Source organism: Balearica regulorum, chromosome 29 (assembly GCF_011004875.1).
Source record: "Balearica regulorum gibbericeps isolate bBalReg1 chromosome 29, bBalReg1.pri, whole genome shotgun sequence".
NCBI lineage: Eukaryota > Metazoa > Chordata > Aves > Gruiformes > Gruidae > Balearica > Balearica regulorum.
This window is the reverse complement of record NC_046212.1, coordinates 1614106-1627149: the sequence shown is the minus strand read 5'-3', so window position 1 is coordinate 1627149 and position 13044 is coordinate 1614106. Positions and strand designations below refer to the sequence as shown.

The following is a 13044-nucleotide window of genomic DNA, read 5'->3' as shown; positions in this document are numbered from 1 at the left end:
TGACTGAAAGGAAGGAGGCGGAGCCTGGGGCAGGGACAGGGAGCCTGGGAGGAGGAGACAGACATTGCCTGAGCAGCCAGGGCTGAGGTTAGGAAAGCCAATGCCCAGCTGGAGCTCAACCTGGCTAGGCATGTCCAAGGGCTTCTGTGAACACCCAGGTGACAGAAGGACAGTGAGGGGACACGGGGGCCCGCTGCTGAATGAGGTGGGGGACCTGGGGTCACAGGACGTGGGAGAGGCTGAGGCACTGAAGGCCGCCTTTGCCGGCGTCTCTCCTGGCCTGACCGGCCATCAGGAATCTCAGGTCACAGAAGCTGGGGAAAGGCTGGAGCAAGGCAGGTGCACCCTGGGTGGAAGAGGATCAGGTCAGGGAATGCTGAAGGACACTGGACATCCAGATGTGCATGGGCACAGATGGGATGCACCTGCCAGGCCCCTCCCCAGAAATCACCTCCTTTCGAGAAAGTCCATGCGACAGCCTGTGGGCAGGGGCCTTCCCTACAGTAATTCTTGGACTGGAAGAATTGCCAGGAGAAAAAGATTGAAATTATTTCCATTTGATATTGTCAGGAAGGTGTCAGCATTGCCCTGTCTGAGCCTGCTGGGCTTCATCCTGTTGAGGGGAAGGGTTGTGCATCCAGAAGAGGTCAGCACATCCACAAAACCCACCTGGCACAAACACGCTCAAACATGGTTTAATATTCTCTTATCAGCTTCTGCAATTCTAATTAGGATCTGGCTGATGGCCCTGCAAGGCCTCTCTCGATAAGCTGTGATGGGTCACAGCAACTGGGAGAGGTGCTAGAGCATTGGGGGAAAGTGAAGGTCAGCCTCATCTTCAAGCACTTTAGGAAGGAGGATGCAGGGAATCACAGGCCAGTCAGCCTCACCTTCTTCCCTAGGAAGGTGATGGAGCAGCTACTCCTGGAAACCATTTCCAGGGACATCAATGGCAGAAAAATCAAGAGAAATCGATCACCCTGGCCTCACCAAGGGGAAGTCATGCTTGACGAACTTGATAAACTTCGACAAGGAAATGACTGGCCTGGTAGCAAAGGAGAGAGCAGTGGGTATTATCTGCCTGGACTTCAGGAAAGCCTTTGACACCATCTTCCATAAGATCGTCCCAGAGAAGTCGTTGAGCTGTAATGACTGGTGTACCCCAGGGGTCAATGCTGGGCGCGATGCTCTTCAGCATCTTCATCAGTGATGTGGATGATGGGACAGGGCAAACGGTTAGCAAGCTCCTTCGATAGGCTGAAATGGGCAAGATCTTGCGAGGGGATGTAGCCAGGAACGCTGACCCACGCTGACCAAAGGGATATTCCTGCCTCCAAACCGGGCAAGAGCCAGGTCTGAGGCGGAGCCATTGTGGGGTGTGCACAGGCAGAAGGGAAAGCAGCAGCCACCTCCCTCCGACCCGTCAGCGGGCATTCATTGACAAGGTCGCACACTTGTTCTACAGTCACAGACTTCTTTATTCTCCTTCCTGCTTTATCTCAAAAGAGCTGGGACCTTGCTGGGCAGCTCCCAAAGGCGGCCGCCAGCTTTGGTGGCAGGACCCAGTCGAGGATGTCCCTCTTCAGCACAACCACGATGAGGATGGCGATCTGGAGGAAGGCGAGGAACAGAAGAAGTCTCCTGGGGGACAGGAGAGGGGTCAGGAAGAGCAGGGGCCAAATTTCTCTCCGCTCTTTCCAGACACCCTCTTCAAATGCCACCGTGGGACCATGCACCGTGCCGGGCACAACACTCCCCGCTCAGGACTGGAGTGAGGGGCCCGGGCATCTCTCTCAGCTCTACTGTCCATCTCCCCAGTGGGCCCCCAAATGCCCCCTTATGCACCCCCCCACCCCCAAGCTAGGAAGAAAAGACATGCTGAAACATTTCATCCCGGAGAAGTCCCAAGCTGCCTAATGCCCTTGGGACCACCGGCATGGCCTACGAAGAGCGAGCACCAGGCCTTGCAGCCAGACCTGCTTCGCTCCTCTCCTCTGGCAGCGGGAGAGCTTTCCCGGGGCTGCGATTCTGCTTTCTGCCAGTGACACTGGAGCTTTGGTGAGTGAGCCTGGGCTGTGGAAGCTTGAGCTGAGCCATCGGGCTGCTTGTCCTTCAAGCCCCATTCCCCTTCCCTGTGTCCCTTGCAGCCTGTCCCACCTAGGTGTTTTCCATCCCTTATCCTCCTGACAAGGGTACAAGGTCCCTTGGACCACGAGCATCCTCCTCCTGAGAGAGAAAGCTCCCTTCCCCACTAGAGGCACAAGATGCTGGAAGCTCCCTGGAAGATCTCTCCCAAGGAACACGCGCACACGTCAAGCTGCCAAACATCTTTTTTTTATTATTTTTCTTCCTAAAGGAGCTCTTGGGCCTGTGGATGGTCGTTGTGGCTCGCCGTCTTCCCGTGAACCTGTACTCGGTACACACAGGTGTACTCTGGGTTTCCCCCAGTTGCTGTGCACCTGGAATGTGATGGAGCGAAAGGTCCTGGGAAGCTCCTTCTGTAAAGAAATGGGGGGAGCCATCATGACGCAGGTGGCAAGAGCCTCAGCGCATCGCCGGCGCCCCCTCTGCCCGCGCTCCCCCTGCTGAGGACCATACGGCAGCCCCGGCAAAGGAGGAAGCCAGGGCAACCAGACCCCTCTTTGCCAGGGCCATGGAGGCACCCTCTGTGCCTAGAAAGCAAAGCTCTGGCCTCAGAGGCTTGCTGAGGGGAGCTGTGGAAAGCAGAGGCGTTTTGCTGCCTGGGCTGCTCTGGGACACGGGAAGAGTCCCGCTGAGGGGGAAGACCTCTGCCGTCCTCCCTCCTGCCGTCTCCCCTGAGGGGGACTGTTTCCCTTCCTCCACCCCTTCCCACCGCTGCTTTCTCTACGCTCGCTACGCGGAGGAAAAGGAAAGCCCTTGCAAAGGTGGGTCAGCTGCCTCAGCCAGCAGAGCAAAGCCCCATTTGCTCTCCCCTTGCTGTCCTCCCCGCAGGAGCAAGCGGCGTGGGAGAGCAGAGGCTGGCTGGGGTGACCCTCTGCACTCTTTCCCCCCAAGGGCTTGCGGACAACCCTGCCTTCTTCCCGGGCATCCTGCCCACAGCTCTTGCGGTACCTGCACATGGAACGTCTGAGCGATCTCCTTGTGCACGTCGTAGGTGAACGTCCCCAGGAGCGTTTCTGCCATTGCCTCATCCACTCCCTCAAAGACAAGAGACAAAGGGAGCCGGTCAGGCTCGAGCAGGGCGTCGGCAAAAGGGCATGCCGAGGCTGAACCCGGGAACCCTTCCCCACCTCCCTCGGCTCTAGCGGTAGTCTAGCACAGCTTAGGCTGACTCGGGGTCAGGGGGCGTTGAGCACACGTGCTCCAGGAGCCTTGGCCACAAAGCAGAGAAGAAGCCCCCAGAGGCGCAGAACCCCACGAGCCCCCAGTGCCCCCCCAGGGGATGCGGTGCTCTGCAGCAGCCGGCCCCAGACAGCTGTCTGAGAGTAAGCGCCGTGAGCAGCACGGCTCTGGCACAGCTTTTCCCTGGGGCCAGGGCCCCGCCAAGAAGCACAAGGCAAAGACTTACGGAGACAGCAAACTCTTTGGGGGCGCTGCTGACTTCCCCGGAAGGAGAGACTGCCTTGGAGATATGCCAGATGGTGAAAGCCGTTGGCCAGATTGGCTCAGGCAGACGGATGACCACGTGGCCTCGAGATCCTTGGAAAGCCCAGCAGCTGCCTGGGGCAATACGGAGCTGAAACCAGAAAGCCATGACCATGAGCGGCAAGGCAGCCAAAGAGCCAACGGAGCTGCCTCTTTGGCCAGAAGCAGAGACCTTGCCTTGCCTGTGGGCTGCAATCCTGCTCGTAAATGGGTACGAGTCGATGGGCAGCCGGGCAATACGGAAGGGCTCCTAGAAAACTTCTGGGCTCCACCACCTCTCCCAAGGCAGCTCTGCCTTCTTGGAGCCTGCAGAGGCAGGGCAGGTCTCCCTAGTGCACCTCACCCCATCGCCCTTCAAAGACTGCCCTGCAGCTGTGGGTCCAATGCAGACTTGGACCCTGCTTCAGACTTGGTCATGCAGGTTTAGGTCCAGGGGCCCGGAGGAGCATCTCTCGCTGCTTCTGTGGCTCAGCACCCCCCACCGCTCCCACCCACTCTGGAAAGGGACCCTCCGAGTTGCGGTTTGGCAGTGGGGACCGCCAAGGACAAAGTTCCTCGGCTAACTGCAACCAAGGCTGGTGGGCAGGTCACAGCAGCTGGGTTCAGCACGGTCCCCCTCCTGATGGGAGGGCAGTGCCGTCAGGAATCGCAGGGGTCAGGAGCGCGGTGCAGACTGCAGGGCTGAGCGGTGCGGCCGGGCTGAAGGGAAGTGCTGTGCACTTGGTCCGCCAATCCGAAAGCAAGGAGGTGAACCGCAAGTCAGGACTTCCCTTGTGATACCTGCAAGATTGTCTCTGGAGGGTTTGCAGAAGAGAAGGCAAATGGAAAAAGCCACCAGGTCTTCTTGCCTTGCCCACCATAACTCTTGGATGTCCTCTTCTCATCAATGGTGGCACCTGACATGAAGGCGGACAGAGATTAGGAGTTGGAGCAGTGCATTAGGATGCATTTCTCAGGCTTGAAAGCAGATCTTGGCAGACTGTGGGGGAGTGCCATCCACAAACCGAGGGCAGCGAGACTTTCTCTCTGCATACCTAGGGCTTCCAGAGCCCAGTCACGCCTCTGGGGGTAGCTGTCAAGGGCCTTCTCAATTGCCGCCTGGGCCAACCGCAGAATTTCCTGGGAAAGAATTGTAAAGGGAGAGATGGCAGTGACCACCACCACACGCACGGACCGTTCTGCATAAACCCCCAGTCCTAGCACAGAGCCAAGGAGCACCTCCGCGTCACAAAACACAAGGCAAGACCTGTCAGAAAAGGTGCTGACTTTGAGAGTGCCAAGAGGACGCCGCAGGAGGGAGCCCGGAAAGGGAGCCAGGTCTCTCATCTACCCCCAGCACCCTTACCTCTCTCTTCTCCTCTTGGACGCCATGGTCTTCAAGGACCTCGCTCACTGCCTGCACTATGTTCCCCTTTGCATCAGACACCTGAGCCACCGTCTCCTTGAGCTCCCGCATCTCCAGCTCCAGCCAAGCCTGTGAGTTCCTGGAGGCAAAGAGAAAGCAGCTCTTGTCCAGCAGCTGCCCAGCCTCTGCAGGCAGGCTCCCAACGCCACGCAGAGAAGGGTCCCGTGGGCTTGGGTCCCTCCCCATCCCCCAGAGCCTTTCTGTCCTCTGGTTTACAAAGGGCTCCCTTCCACCACCGCGAGTAGTAGACGGGGAAGGTCAGGAGCCCTGGGCGTGAAGCGAATGCACGCAGGCAGCACGATGGCTCCACAGAGTGCGGTCCTTGGCGAGAAAGCACTCTTACCTCAGAGACCGCAGCTCCGCTTCCGGAAGCCCTGGCGCCTCCTGCAAGATCAAGAGGGGGTGGGATGCACTCCGTAAGTAGCTCGTTTACTGCCAAAACTGACACTTGGCAGAGGCACTCCGCTGGAGCAAGCACGAGCAGCACTGCCAGAGCTTCCCAAAGGAGACTCCCCTAGGGAGAGCTGGCAGAATTTCCTGCTGCTTCAAGTCACTTTGGAGACACCGCGACCCAAAGGTTGGGCTCTTTGACCAGCCATGTTCGGCAGAACATCCTTCGGGTCTCCGTCTGACCCCCGAGGCTATCCAAGAGGGATGCAGGCAGCAAAAGCACCTGCCGCCAAAGTACTCCACACTTCACCCTGCCATTCTGCCAAGGTCCCTCCAGGAGAACCGGCTCCATGTTGAACCCCATCAAGGCACTGAGGAGTTTGGAGGACAAACAGACGTGCCCCTCCCCCCTGCCTCTGGCCCCCTCCCACCACGCCTTTTCTGCCTCAGTGGTGACGGGCATAAAAATGTGCCCCGTGTCCCCAGGGGAGGCAGGAGGGCAGAAGCACAGCCTTTGCAGGCCTTGGCTTTCCCACAGCAAGAGGCACTTACCCACCGCACTCCCTCGGTCTCACTCCTTGTGGCTCCCGCCGCGCAGGTGCAGCCATGCAGGCAGAAGCGGTGAAGGCAGACCTCCGCATGCTCCGGGAGCGCCTGGCCCAGTGTTCTGCGGAGTCCGTAAGGCACAAGGAGCTGCTGCGGTGTCTGGTAGGTGTGGAGCGTTCCCCTTGCCCCCGGGGGCTGGAGCTGCGAGAGCTGAGCCCCTGACCCCTCCTTTGCCCACGCAGGGGAAGAAGCAGCAGGAGCTGAGGGAAGCCATGGAGGCGCTCAGCAAACAGGTCAGTGTCCCCGCCTGCGCCCGTGTCGGCCAGCAGCGGTGGCTGGGGCTGTGTCAGGGGCTCAGTGCCTGTTTCCGGCTCCTCTTCCCAGAACTGTGATGTGGCGCGGTGTTTCCAAAACAACCGCCAGGAGCTCCAGGAGCTGGAGGGGCTGGTGGCCCAGACAAAGGTGAGTTCACAGAATCCCAGACGCGTTGAGGTTGGAAGGCACCTCTGGACATCATCTTGTCTCGTGCACTTGCCCCTGCTCAGGCAGGGTCACCGAGAGCATGGTCCAGGTGTGGACCATGTCCAGAGTTGAGCCTGGGGGTCCCTCTGTCTGCCCGCAGTGCCTGCAGGGCTGGGAAGGAGAGGGGACGCGAGGGCCAAGGCAGTGCCCGAAGGGAGCCAGGAGGGGATAAGGCGGAGGGCAGTGCACTCGTGGGAGTGTGCCCGTGCCCTGACGGCTGCTCCTCTTCCCCTCCTCTCCCGCAGGAGCACTTTCAGATGGAGAACGGGGAGGCAGGCGTGAGCGTGGAAGAGGTGCAGAAGGTAGAGGGGAGAAGGAGGCCCGTCCTGACAGAGTCAGGGAGGGGGGTGCCAGTGCTGGGGCCGTGCAGCCCAGCAGCCGCGGCAGTGCTGTGGCTGGGGAGGAGCGTTCCTTTGGGCCTCAATGGCATCCGTGACGGAGGGCTGGGGCCTCTGGATTGGGAGGGGGGTGCCGGGTAGTCTGGCGGTGGGCTCTTGCCGGTGCCACGGGGGTCCTCGTCCACCCCCTGCCCCTCCTGGAGAGGTTCCTGTTCCCCTTTCTCTCGCAGGCAGACCTCTTTCAGGGAAAGGCAGAGGGAGGCACAGCAGTGCCGGAGCTTTTCAAGGTCTGTGAACCAGATCCGTCAGTCCCTCGGGGAGTGTCCAGAGCTGCTGGGCAATGGTGCTAGTCCCAGGACAGCCGGGTGCCTGCCACCCTGGCCCTGGCGTGACTTCCCCATGCCCTGGGTGGGGACTGACTGGGGATGCCCTTTCCACCACGGCTCCCTGCAATGTGTCCCGCTTGCTTTGCAGATGGACCAGTGGTCAGAGCTGACAAAAGCTCTGCAGGAGCAAGTTGAGGTCAAGAAGGTACTGTGGACAGGAGGGATGGGGGCTCAACACATTTGTGAGGTTAAAGCCCCCTCAGAGCGAGCGTGGCATGGACTCTTGAGCGGGCCCTTTGCTTTTCCAGCTGCTCAGGAACAAGCTCCAGCACCTCCAGGAGAGACGGGAATGCCTCCGAGAGCCAAGAGCTTTGTGAGTGGCAATGGGTCCCTGATTGAAACCTGTGGCAGCGGGATGGGGGTTGCTGAGCAGCTGAGGCTGGGCAGCACCCCGGCTCCCTGTTGGCCACCACCCGGGGGGGTCACCATGCTGGCCGAGGTCTCTTCTCACAGCCCACAACCCCATGCTTTCTGTAGCAGGGGGAAGAAGGTGCAGGCAGAACCACCAGAGGAGTCGCTGATGCAGGAGATAGGTGGCCCTGCGGCTGGTAGGACAGACAAGCCCAGCCGTGGGCCTTGGGGAGGGAAGGGTCTGCTCTGTGCCCGAGGAACATGAGGGCACTGGTCTCAGCGGGGACGAGGGAGGGGCTCTGAGCCCCCAAACCTCGGCCCCCTCGCACACCCCAACACATGTCCCCACTGTGCCTTGGCCTGTAGGAGGAGCAGCTGGCGTCAAGGAGGCATGGCGTCACTTCTTGGCTGAGGTGAGTTGCCCGGGGGGCTCGCGCTGCCGGGGCTCTTCCACAGGCAGTGGGGTGCCCGTGCCACTGGTCCCAAGGGCATTAGGCAGCTTGGGACTTCTCCGGGATGAAATGTTCCAGCATGTCTTTTCATCCTAGCTTGGGGGGAGGGCGGTGTGTGTGTGCATAAGGTGGCATTTGGGGGCCCACTGGGGAGACGGACAGTAGAGCTGAGAGAGATGCCCGGGCCCCTCACTCCAGTCCTGAGCGGGGAGTGTTGTGCCCGGCATGGTGCATGGTCCCACAGTGGCATTTGAAGAGGGTGTCTGGAAAGAGCGGAGAGAAATTTGGCCCCTGCTCTGCCTGACCCCTCTCCTGTCCCCCAGGAGACTTCTTCTGTTCCTCGCCTTCCTCCAGATCGCCATCCTCATCGTGGTCGTGCTGAAGGGGGACATCCTTGACTGGGTCCTGCCACCAAAGCTGGCGGCCGCCTTTGGGAGCCGCCCAGCGAGGTCCCAGCTCTTTTGAGATAAAGCAGGAAGGAGAATAAAGAAGTCTGTGACTGTAGAACAAGTGTGCGACCTTGTCAATGAATGCCCGCTGACGGGTCGGAGGGAGGTGGCTGCTGCTTTCCCTTCTGCCTGTGCACACCCCACAATGGCTCCGCCTCAGACCTGGCTCCTGCCCAGTTTGGAGGCAGGAATATCCCTTTGGTCAGCGTGGGTCAGCGTTCCTGGCTACATCCCCTCCCAAGGTCTTGGCCATTTCAGCGTAGGGAAGGAGCGGCAGACGCAACGTGTGATGAACTGACGGCACCCCCATTCGTCATCCCCCTGCACTGCTCGGGGGAAGGAGGCAGAGAAAATTAGGAGTGAAGTTTAGTCCGGGAAGAAGGGAGGGGTGGGGGGAAGGTGTTTTTAAGAGTTGGTTTTGCTTCTCATTACTCGACTGAGTAATGAGTTTGATGGGTAATAAATTAATTTTCCCAAGCTCAGTCTGTTTTGCTCGTGACAGTAATTGCAGACTGATCTCCCTGCCCTTATCTCGACCCACGAGCCTTTTGCTATGTTTTCTCTCCCCTGTCCCGCCGAGGAGGGGGAGTGATAGAGCGGCTTTGGGTGGCACCTGCTGTCCAGCCAGGGAGAGCCCACCACACTTAGTCGTAATTGCCTTTACATGAGAGGAAGATAAATGAAGCGCATTTAGGGAAACCTCTACCACAGCTGACGTGGGTGCAAATGTTCGTAAAAAGGAGGTGGGTTAAGAAACCTAAGGGAAAAGAAAGTGTCTTTTAGTCTACTTGTGCCAAGACTAAATGGGAAAGGGCGCTCTCTGCTGCCTAGACTTAATCTCCCGTTAAGTGCAGTGGAGAAAACATCTACATGGGATTTATACATGCATTTCATCGTTGACAAGAGTCAATCACCCTTTAACGAATCTACCTTTTGAGAGATCATCTTAACAGTCAGAGGGGCAAGAGAGTTACCCTCTTCTATCCTGAAGAGAAGGTACACAGGGAAGAAACTTATCTTAGCAAACAAAAATGTCTCCCAGCAGGGAACGGATGCTTCTGTTACTTTCTTTTCAACATTAGAGTCACTCAGAAAGGGACAACGTAGAGTTGAATGGAATACAGGAAGACTCTGCATAAAGGAGTCTACATATAAGAGGAGAGAGAGAGAGAGTTTGTACGCTCAGAGGAGTTTTAACATTACGTTTAAGCATCACTGTGAAGCATCACTCATGGCTTCTTCATGGCCAAAGACCCTGACACCGTGTCAAGAATTTTGGGTTTCCCACTGGGTTACTTCCCTCAGCTCTTCAGGAGCATCTTCCCGGGACGCATCAAAGCAAAAGGAACCTTCCCCTAGAGGCTGCGACAGATCCTGCAGCAGCATTTGCTAAAGAAGGTGCGAGTTGTGAGAAACACAGTGACGACTCTTTTGGCAACAATGCCAGAAATAAACCTGACAGGAAGGTGTAAAGATAATGAGGCCGCTCAGAACTGTTGCAGGGCATAGTTGCTCTTGTGTTTTTTAATGGAAGTACGTGAAGTCTTGTACCTTCTGGGATCGTGTGACTGCGTTGGGGCAGTGCTTAGGGCACTGTGAGTGAAGCCAAAGCCGATAGTTACCGGCCCGGAATTTTTTCAAGCAAATCATGATGCAAGTGAAACTATCCCATTCTGATAATTTTGATGTTAAAGTAAGTCTTTGAGGGAAAGAATGAGCAAGTACAAGTCTCACAAATTAGAGACTGACAGGGGAAAAGAGCTGGTTTATGAACCAGCCTTAAAGCAGGGTAAGGTTCACCGGTTTGTTACTAAGCAAAATCCTCTGTCCTGGAGTGGGATGCTCCAAACCCAGGCGTGGAGCTGTTTTACAGCCCACACCACCTTTGGCTACCTTGATGTGCTGTCAGAATTCATAAAGAGCTGTAAGCAGAGCTTGCCCAGAGCCAGGCCTGTGGACGCAAACGCTTCAGACTCGGCAAGGGTTCGGAGAACCGGGGGTGGGGCTGTGTTTGAAACTGAAGAATCTGCGCCTCTGCTCCAAAAGGGATACCAGGTCAGGGTGTCTAAAAAAACCTAAGAGATTTGAGAAAGGTTATGAAGAGATGTTCACAGGTGAAATTTTCACAGTGGCGCAAACTGTGAGAAGGGGGCAGGTGCCTACGTACCACTTAAGACTATGGTCGGGAAGCAACTGCGGGGACATTTTACTCCAAAGAACTTAAAAAAGTGGATCCTGAGAAGGACAAGATCTGCAAAATTGAGAAGATCATCGCAGCAAAATGGAAAGGAGGAAAGAAACAACTGCTGGTGAAGTGGCGTGGCTGGCCCCAGAAATTCAGGGCAGGAGCTTCACAGGTGCAGGACATCTTGGGACTGGTAGTGGGGTGGGGGAAGAAGGAGGATGGCAGACAGGGGGTTTCTACACAGATGATCCCAACTGACCAAAGGGATTCCCATCACCCTTCTTCACTTGAGCTATTAAATACAGCTTTTTCTCCTAGTTTTTTTTTTCCACAGACTTGCTTTCTTTAATATTTTTTTTTTCTTCAATTTTCCATCCTTCAGCTTTCCAGCATGGGAGCCACTGAGTGGCCCCAGCCCATACCGCACAGGAGTCGGTATATATTGTGCTGGCGCCCCATTCGGCACCTAACACTGCCGCCTGGAGCTCAGTCAGGTGGGCTGATCCCTCTGTCTCATGGGTTTTGGATGTCCCGTCCGAGAGTGGTCAAAGGGCTGCCCTTCCCTCCCACTTGCCTGTGAGCTGATCCATCTGTAAACCATCAGTAGACCACACTTTGTTATCCTTTTCTAAATCGGATGGGGGGTGGTGAGTGTTGAATGGGTGAGGGCAGCATATCGAGGGGTGGCTCCACAGATTGCACTCTGCCAAGCTCCCTGTAAGCCCTGTTCCTGCCGCGACCCAGTTGTGATGTGCTGTGCACATTGTCGTTTCCTGAACTGTACTGCAGTGTGCCATTCCTTGGGGAACGGGAGCAGGCTCTTGGATTCTTTTGAGGATAGGGAATGGGTCTGCATTTCTAAGGGTGCGTCTGATGTATCTGAGTGTCTAATATGGCTGTGTAAGTAGTCAGTAGTGTTTTTTTCCCAGCACGAATACCGTGACTGGGAACCTTGCCACCCCTTCGATCCAATAATAATATCATATTGTCATACATGAGTCAAGGCACTTTTGGGTAATTTAGGTATGGTCTGTAGTAGAAAAGTAGTATTTCATCTACAGAGACTACGGAGTTCTGGGTCTGATGGTTTGCCCCCCAGGTGCCCAATGGATTACTAACGGTCTGGGGTTTTAATAGATCTGTACCTAATATATTTTAGGGCCCTGCTGCCACTATGGGTCACAGTGTTCTTTCGTTTGGCTGGGTCAATTTTATCCTGGCTACTAGGAGCTCATCTTTCCCAGTGATCCCTGATGGATACACCCTTTCTCGAGGTTTTCTGGATTAATGCAGTGCCATTCCCAATAGCGGGGCTGGAGGAGCAGGCGGGACAATTTTATCTAGCACCTTCCCAACACCCAGGCCATCAGTGCACTCCCTTTCACGATTATCCCATAGTTTCTGTAAGGTGGGTGTGGGGACCCTGTTGAACTGGCCTATTGTAAATCCTGTTCCTCACTGAAGGCCCCATAAATGCCTCCATTCTGGGTCTCACTCCTGTCGGTTAGGGGGTCCTTTTATGTCAGATTGTGGGGAGGTTTTGAATATTTTCTCCCTTACTCTTATGATCTTGGCTACCCGTTGACATTTGGACGACCATGACATCCTCAGCTCTCTCTACAGCGTCTTGAACTTCTCAGCAGCTTTTAGCAAATTGCCTGTGACCGCTGATGCCTCTGTGAGCAGCCCGAGGAAGGGTCCCTTTCCTACCTTGGCTTCACAGTTGGAAATTTCCTGCCACTGCTGAAAGTCTGCTCGCAGGGTTTCCCAGTCAGGACGATTTTCAGTGACCCCGCGCCTATCCCACCTGGGTGTTTTCCATCCCTTCTCCTCCTGCCATTTTCACTGCTCGAGGTATGGCTGACTGGCCTCTGGTTCCCTGGGTCCTCCTCCTTGCCCTGCTTGAAGACAGGAGTGACGTTGGCTTTCCTCCAGTGCTCTGGCACTTCTCCCAGTCACCGTGACCCATCAAAGGTTATCGAGAGCAGCCTTGCAATGCCATCAGCCAGCTCCCTCAGCACTGGTGGGTGCATCCCATCTGTGCCCATGCACTTCTGGATGTCCGATGTCCTTCAGCATTCCCTGACCTGACCCTCTTCTGCTGAGGGTGCACCTGCCTTGCTGTGCAGGAGGGGCAGAGCCGGGGTGTATATCAGCAGGGGCTGGTACCTGGTGGGGGAAAGGGATTCAGAGGGGTTGCAGGGCCCAGGGTGGGTCAGGGGTGCCTGGGGAGGGTTTTGTGGTGCTTTCACTCCTGCAGACCCGTGATGTGTGCTTCTATGTCAGGAAAGCTCTCCAGCCATGGGGGTGTGTCGCTGGGACACGGCACCCTTGGGGGGGGGAATGTGGCACTGCAGAGGGGCCTGTGACGTGAGGAGCCATCTGCCTGCAGG

General features: G+C 56.6%; 1 protein-coding gene and 1 pseudogene across 2 annotated transcripts; one reads left to right on the top strand and one right to left on the bottom strand.

Annotated features, from left to right (window-relative positions):
- Nucleotides 1-2350: 2350 nt before the first annotated feature.
- Nucleotides 2351-5631, bottom strand: LOC142598596 (SUN domain-containing protein 3-like; annotated as a pseudogene).
- Nucleotides 5632-6017: 386 nt separating this feature from the next.
- LOC142598624 (uncharacterized) lies at nucleotides 6018-8589 on the top strand. Of its 2 annotated transcripts, XR_012832695.1 has the most exons (9): nucleotides 6018-6130; nucleotides 6211-6261; nucleotides 6353-6430; nucleotides 6736-6792; nucleotides 7059-7115; nucleotides 7303-7359; nucleotides 7463-7527; nucleotides 7692-7978; nucleotides 8341-8589. XR_012832695.1 is itself a non-coding variant. In XM_075737649.1 (8 exons), exons 1-8 carry the CDS (start codon nucleotides 6029-6031, stop codon nucleotides 7828-7830), a joined length of 606 nt encoding a protein of 201 aa, XP_075593764.1. In that variant the 5' UTR covers nucleotides 6018-6028; the 3' UTR covers nucleotides 7831-8030. The 2 variants fall into 2 exon arrangements, 1 of the variants encoding a protein (XP_075593764.1); XM_075737649.1 differs by lacking the exon at nucleotides 8341-8589 and having other exon boundaries at nucleotides 7692-8030.
- The last annotated feature ends 4455 nt before the right edge of the window (nucleotides 8590-13044 follow it).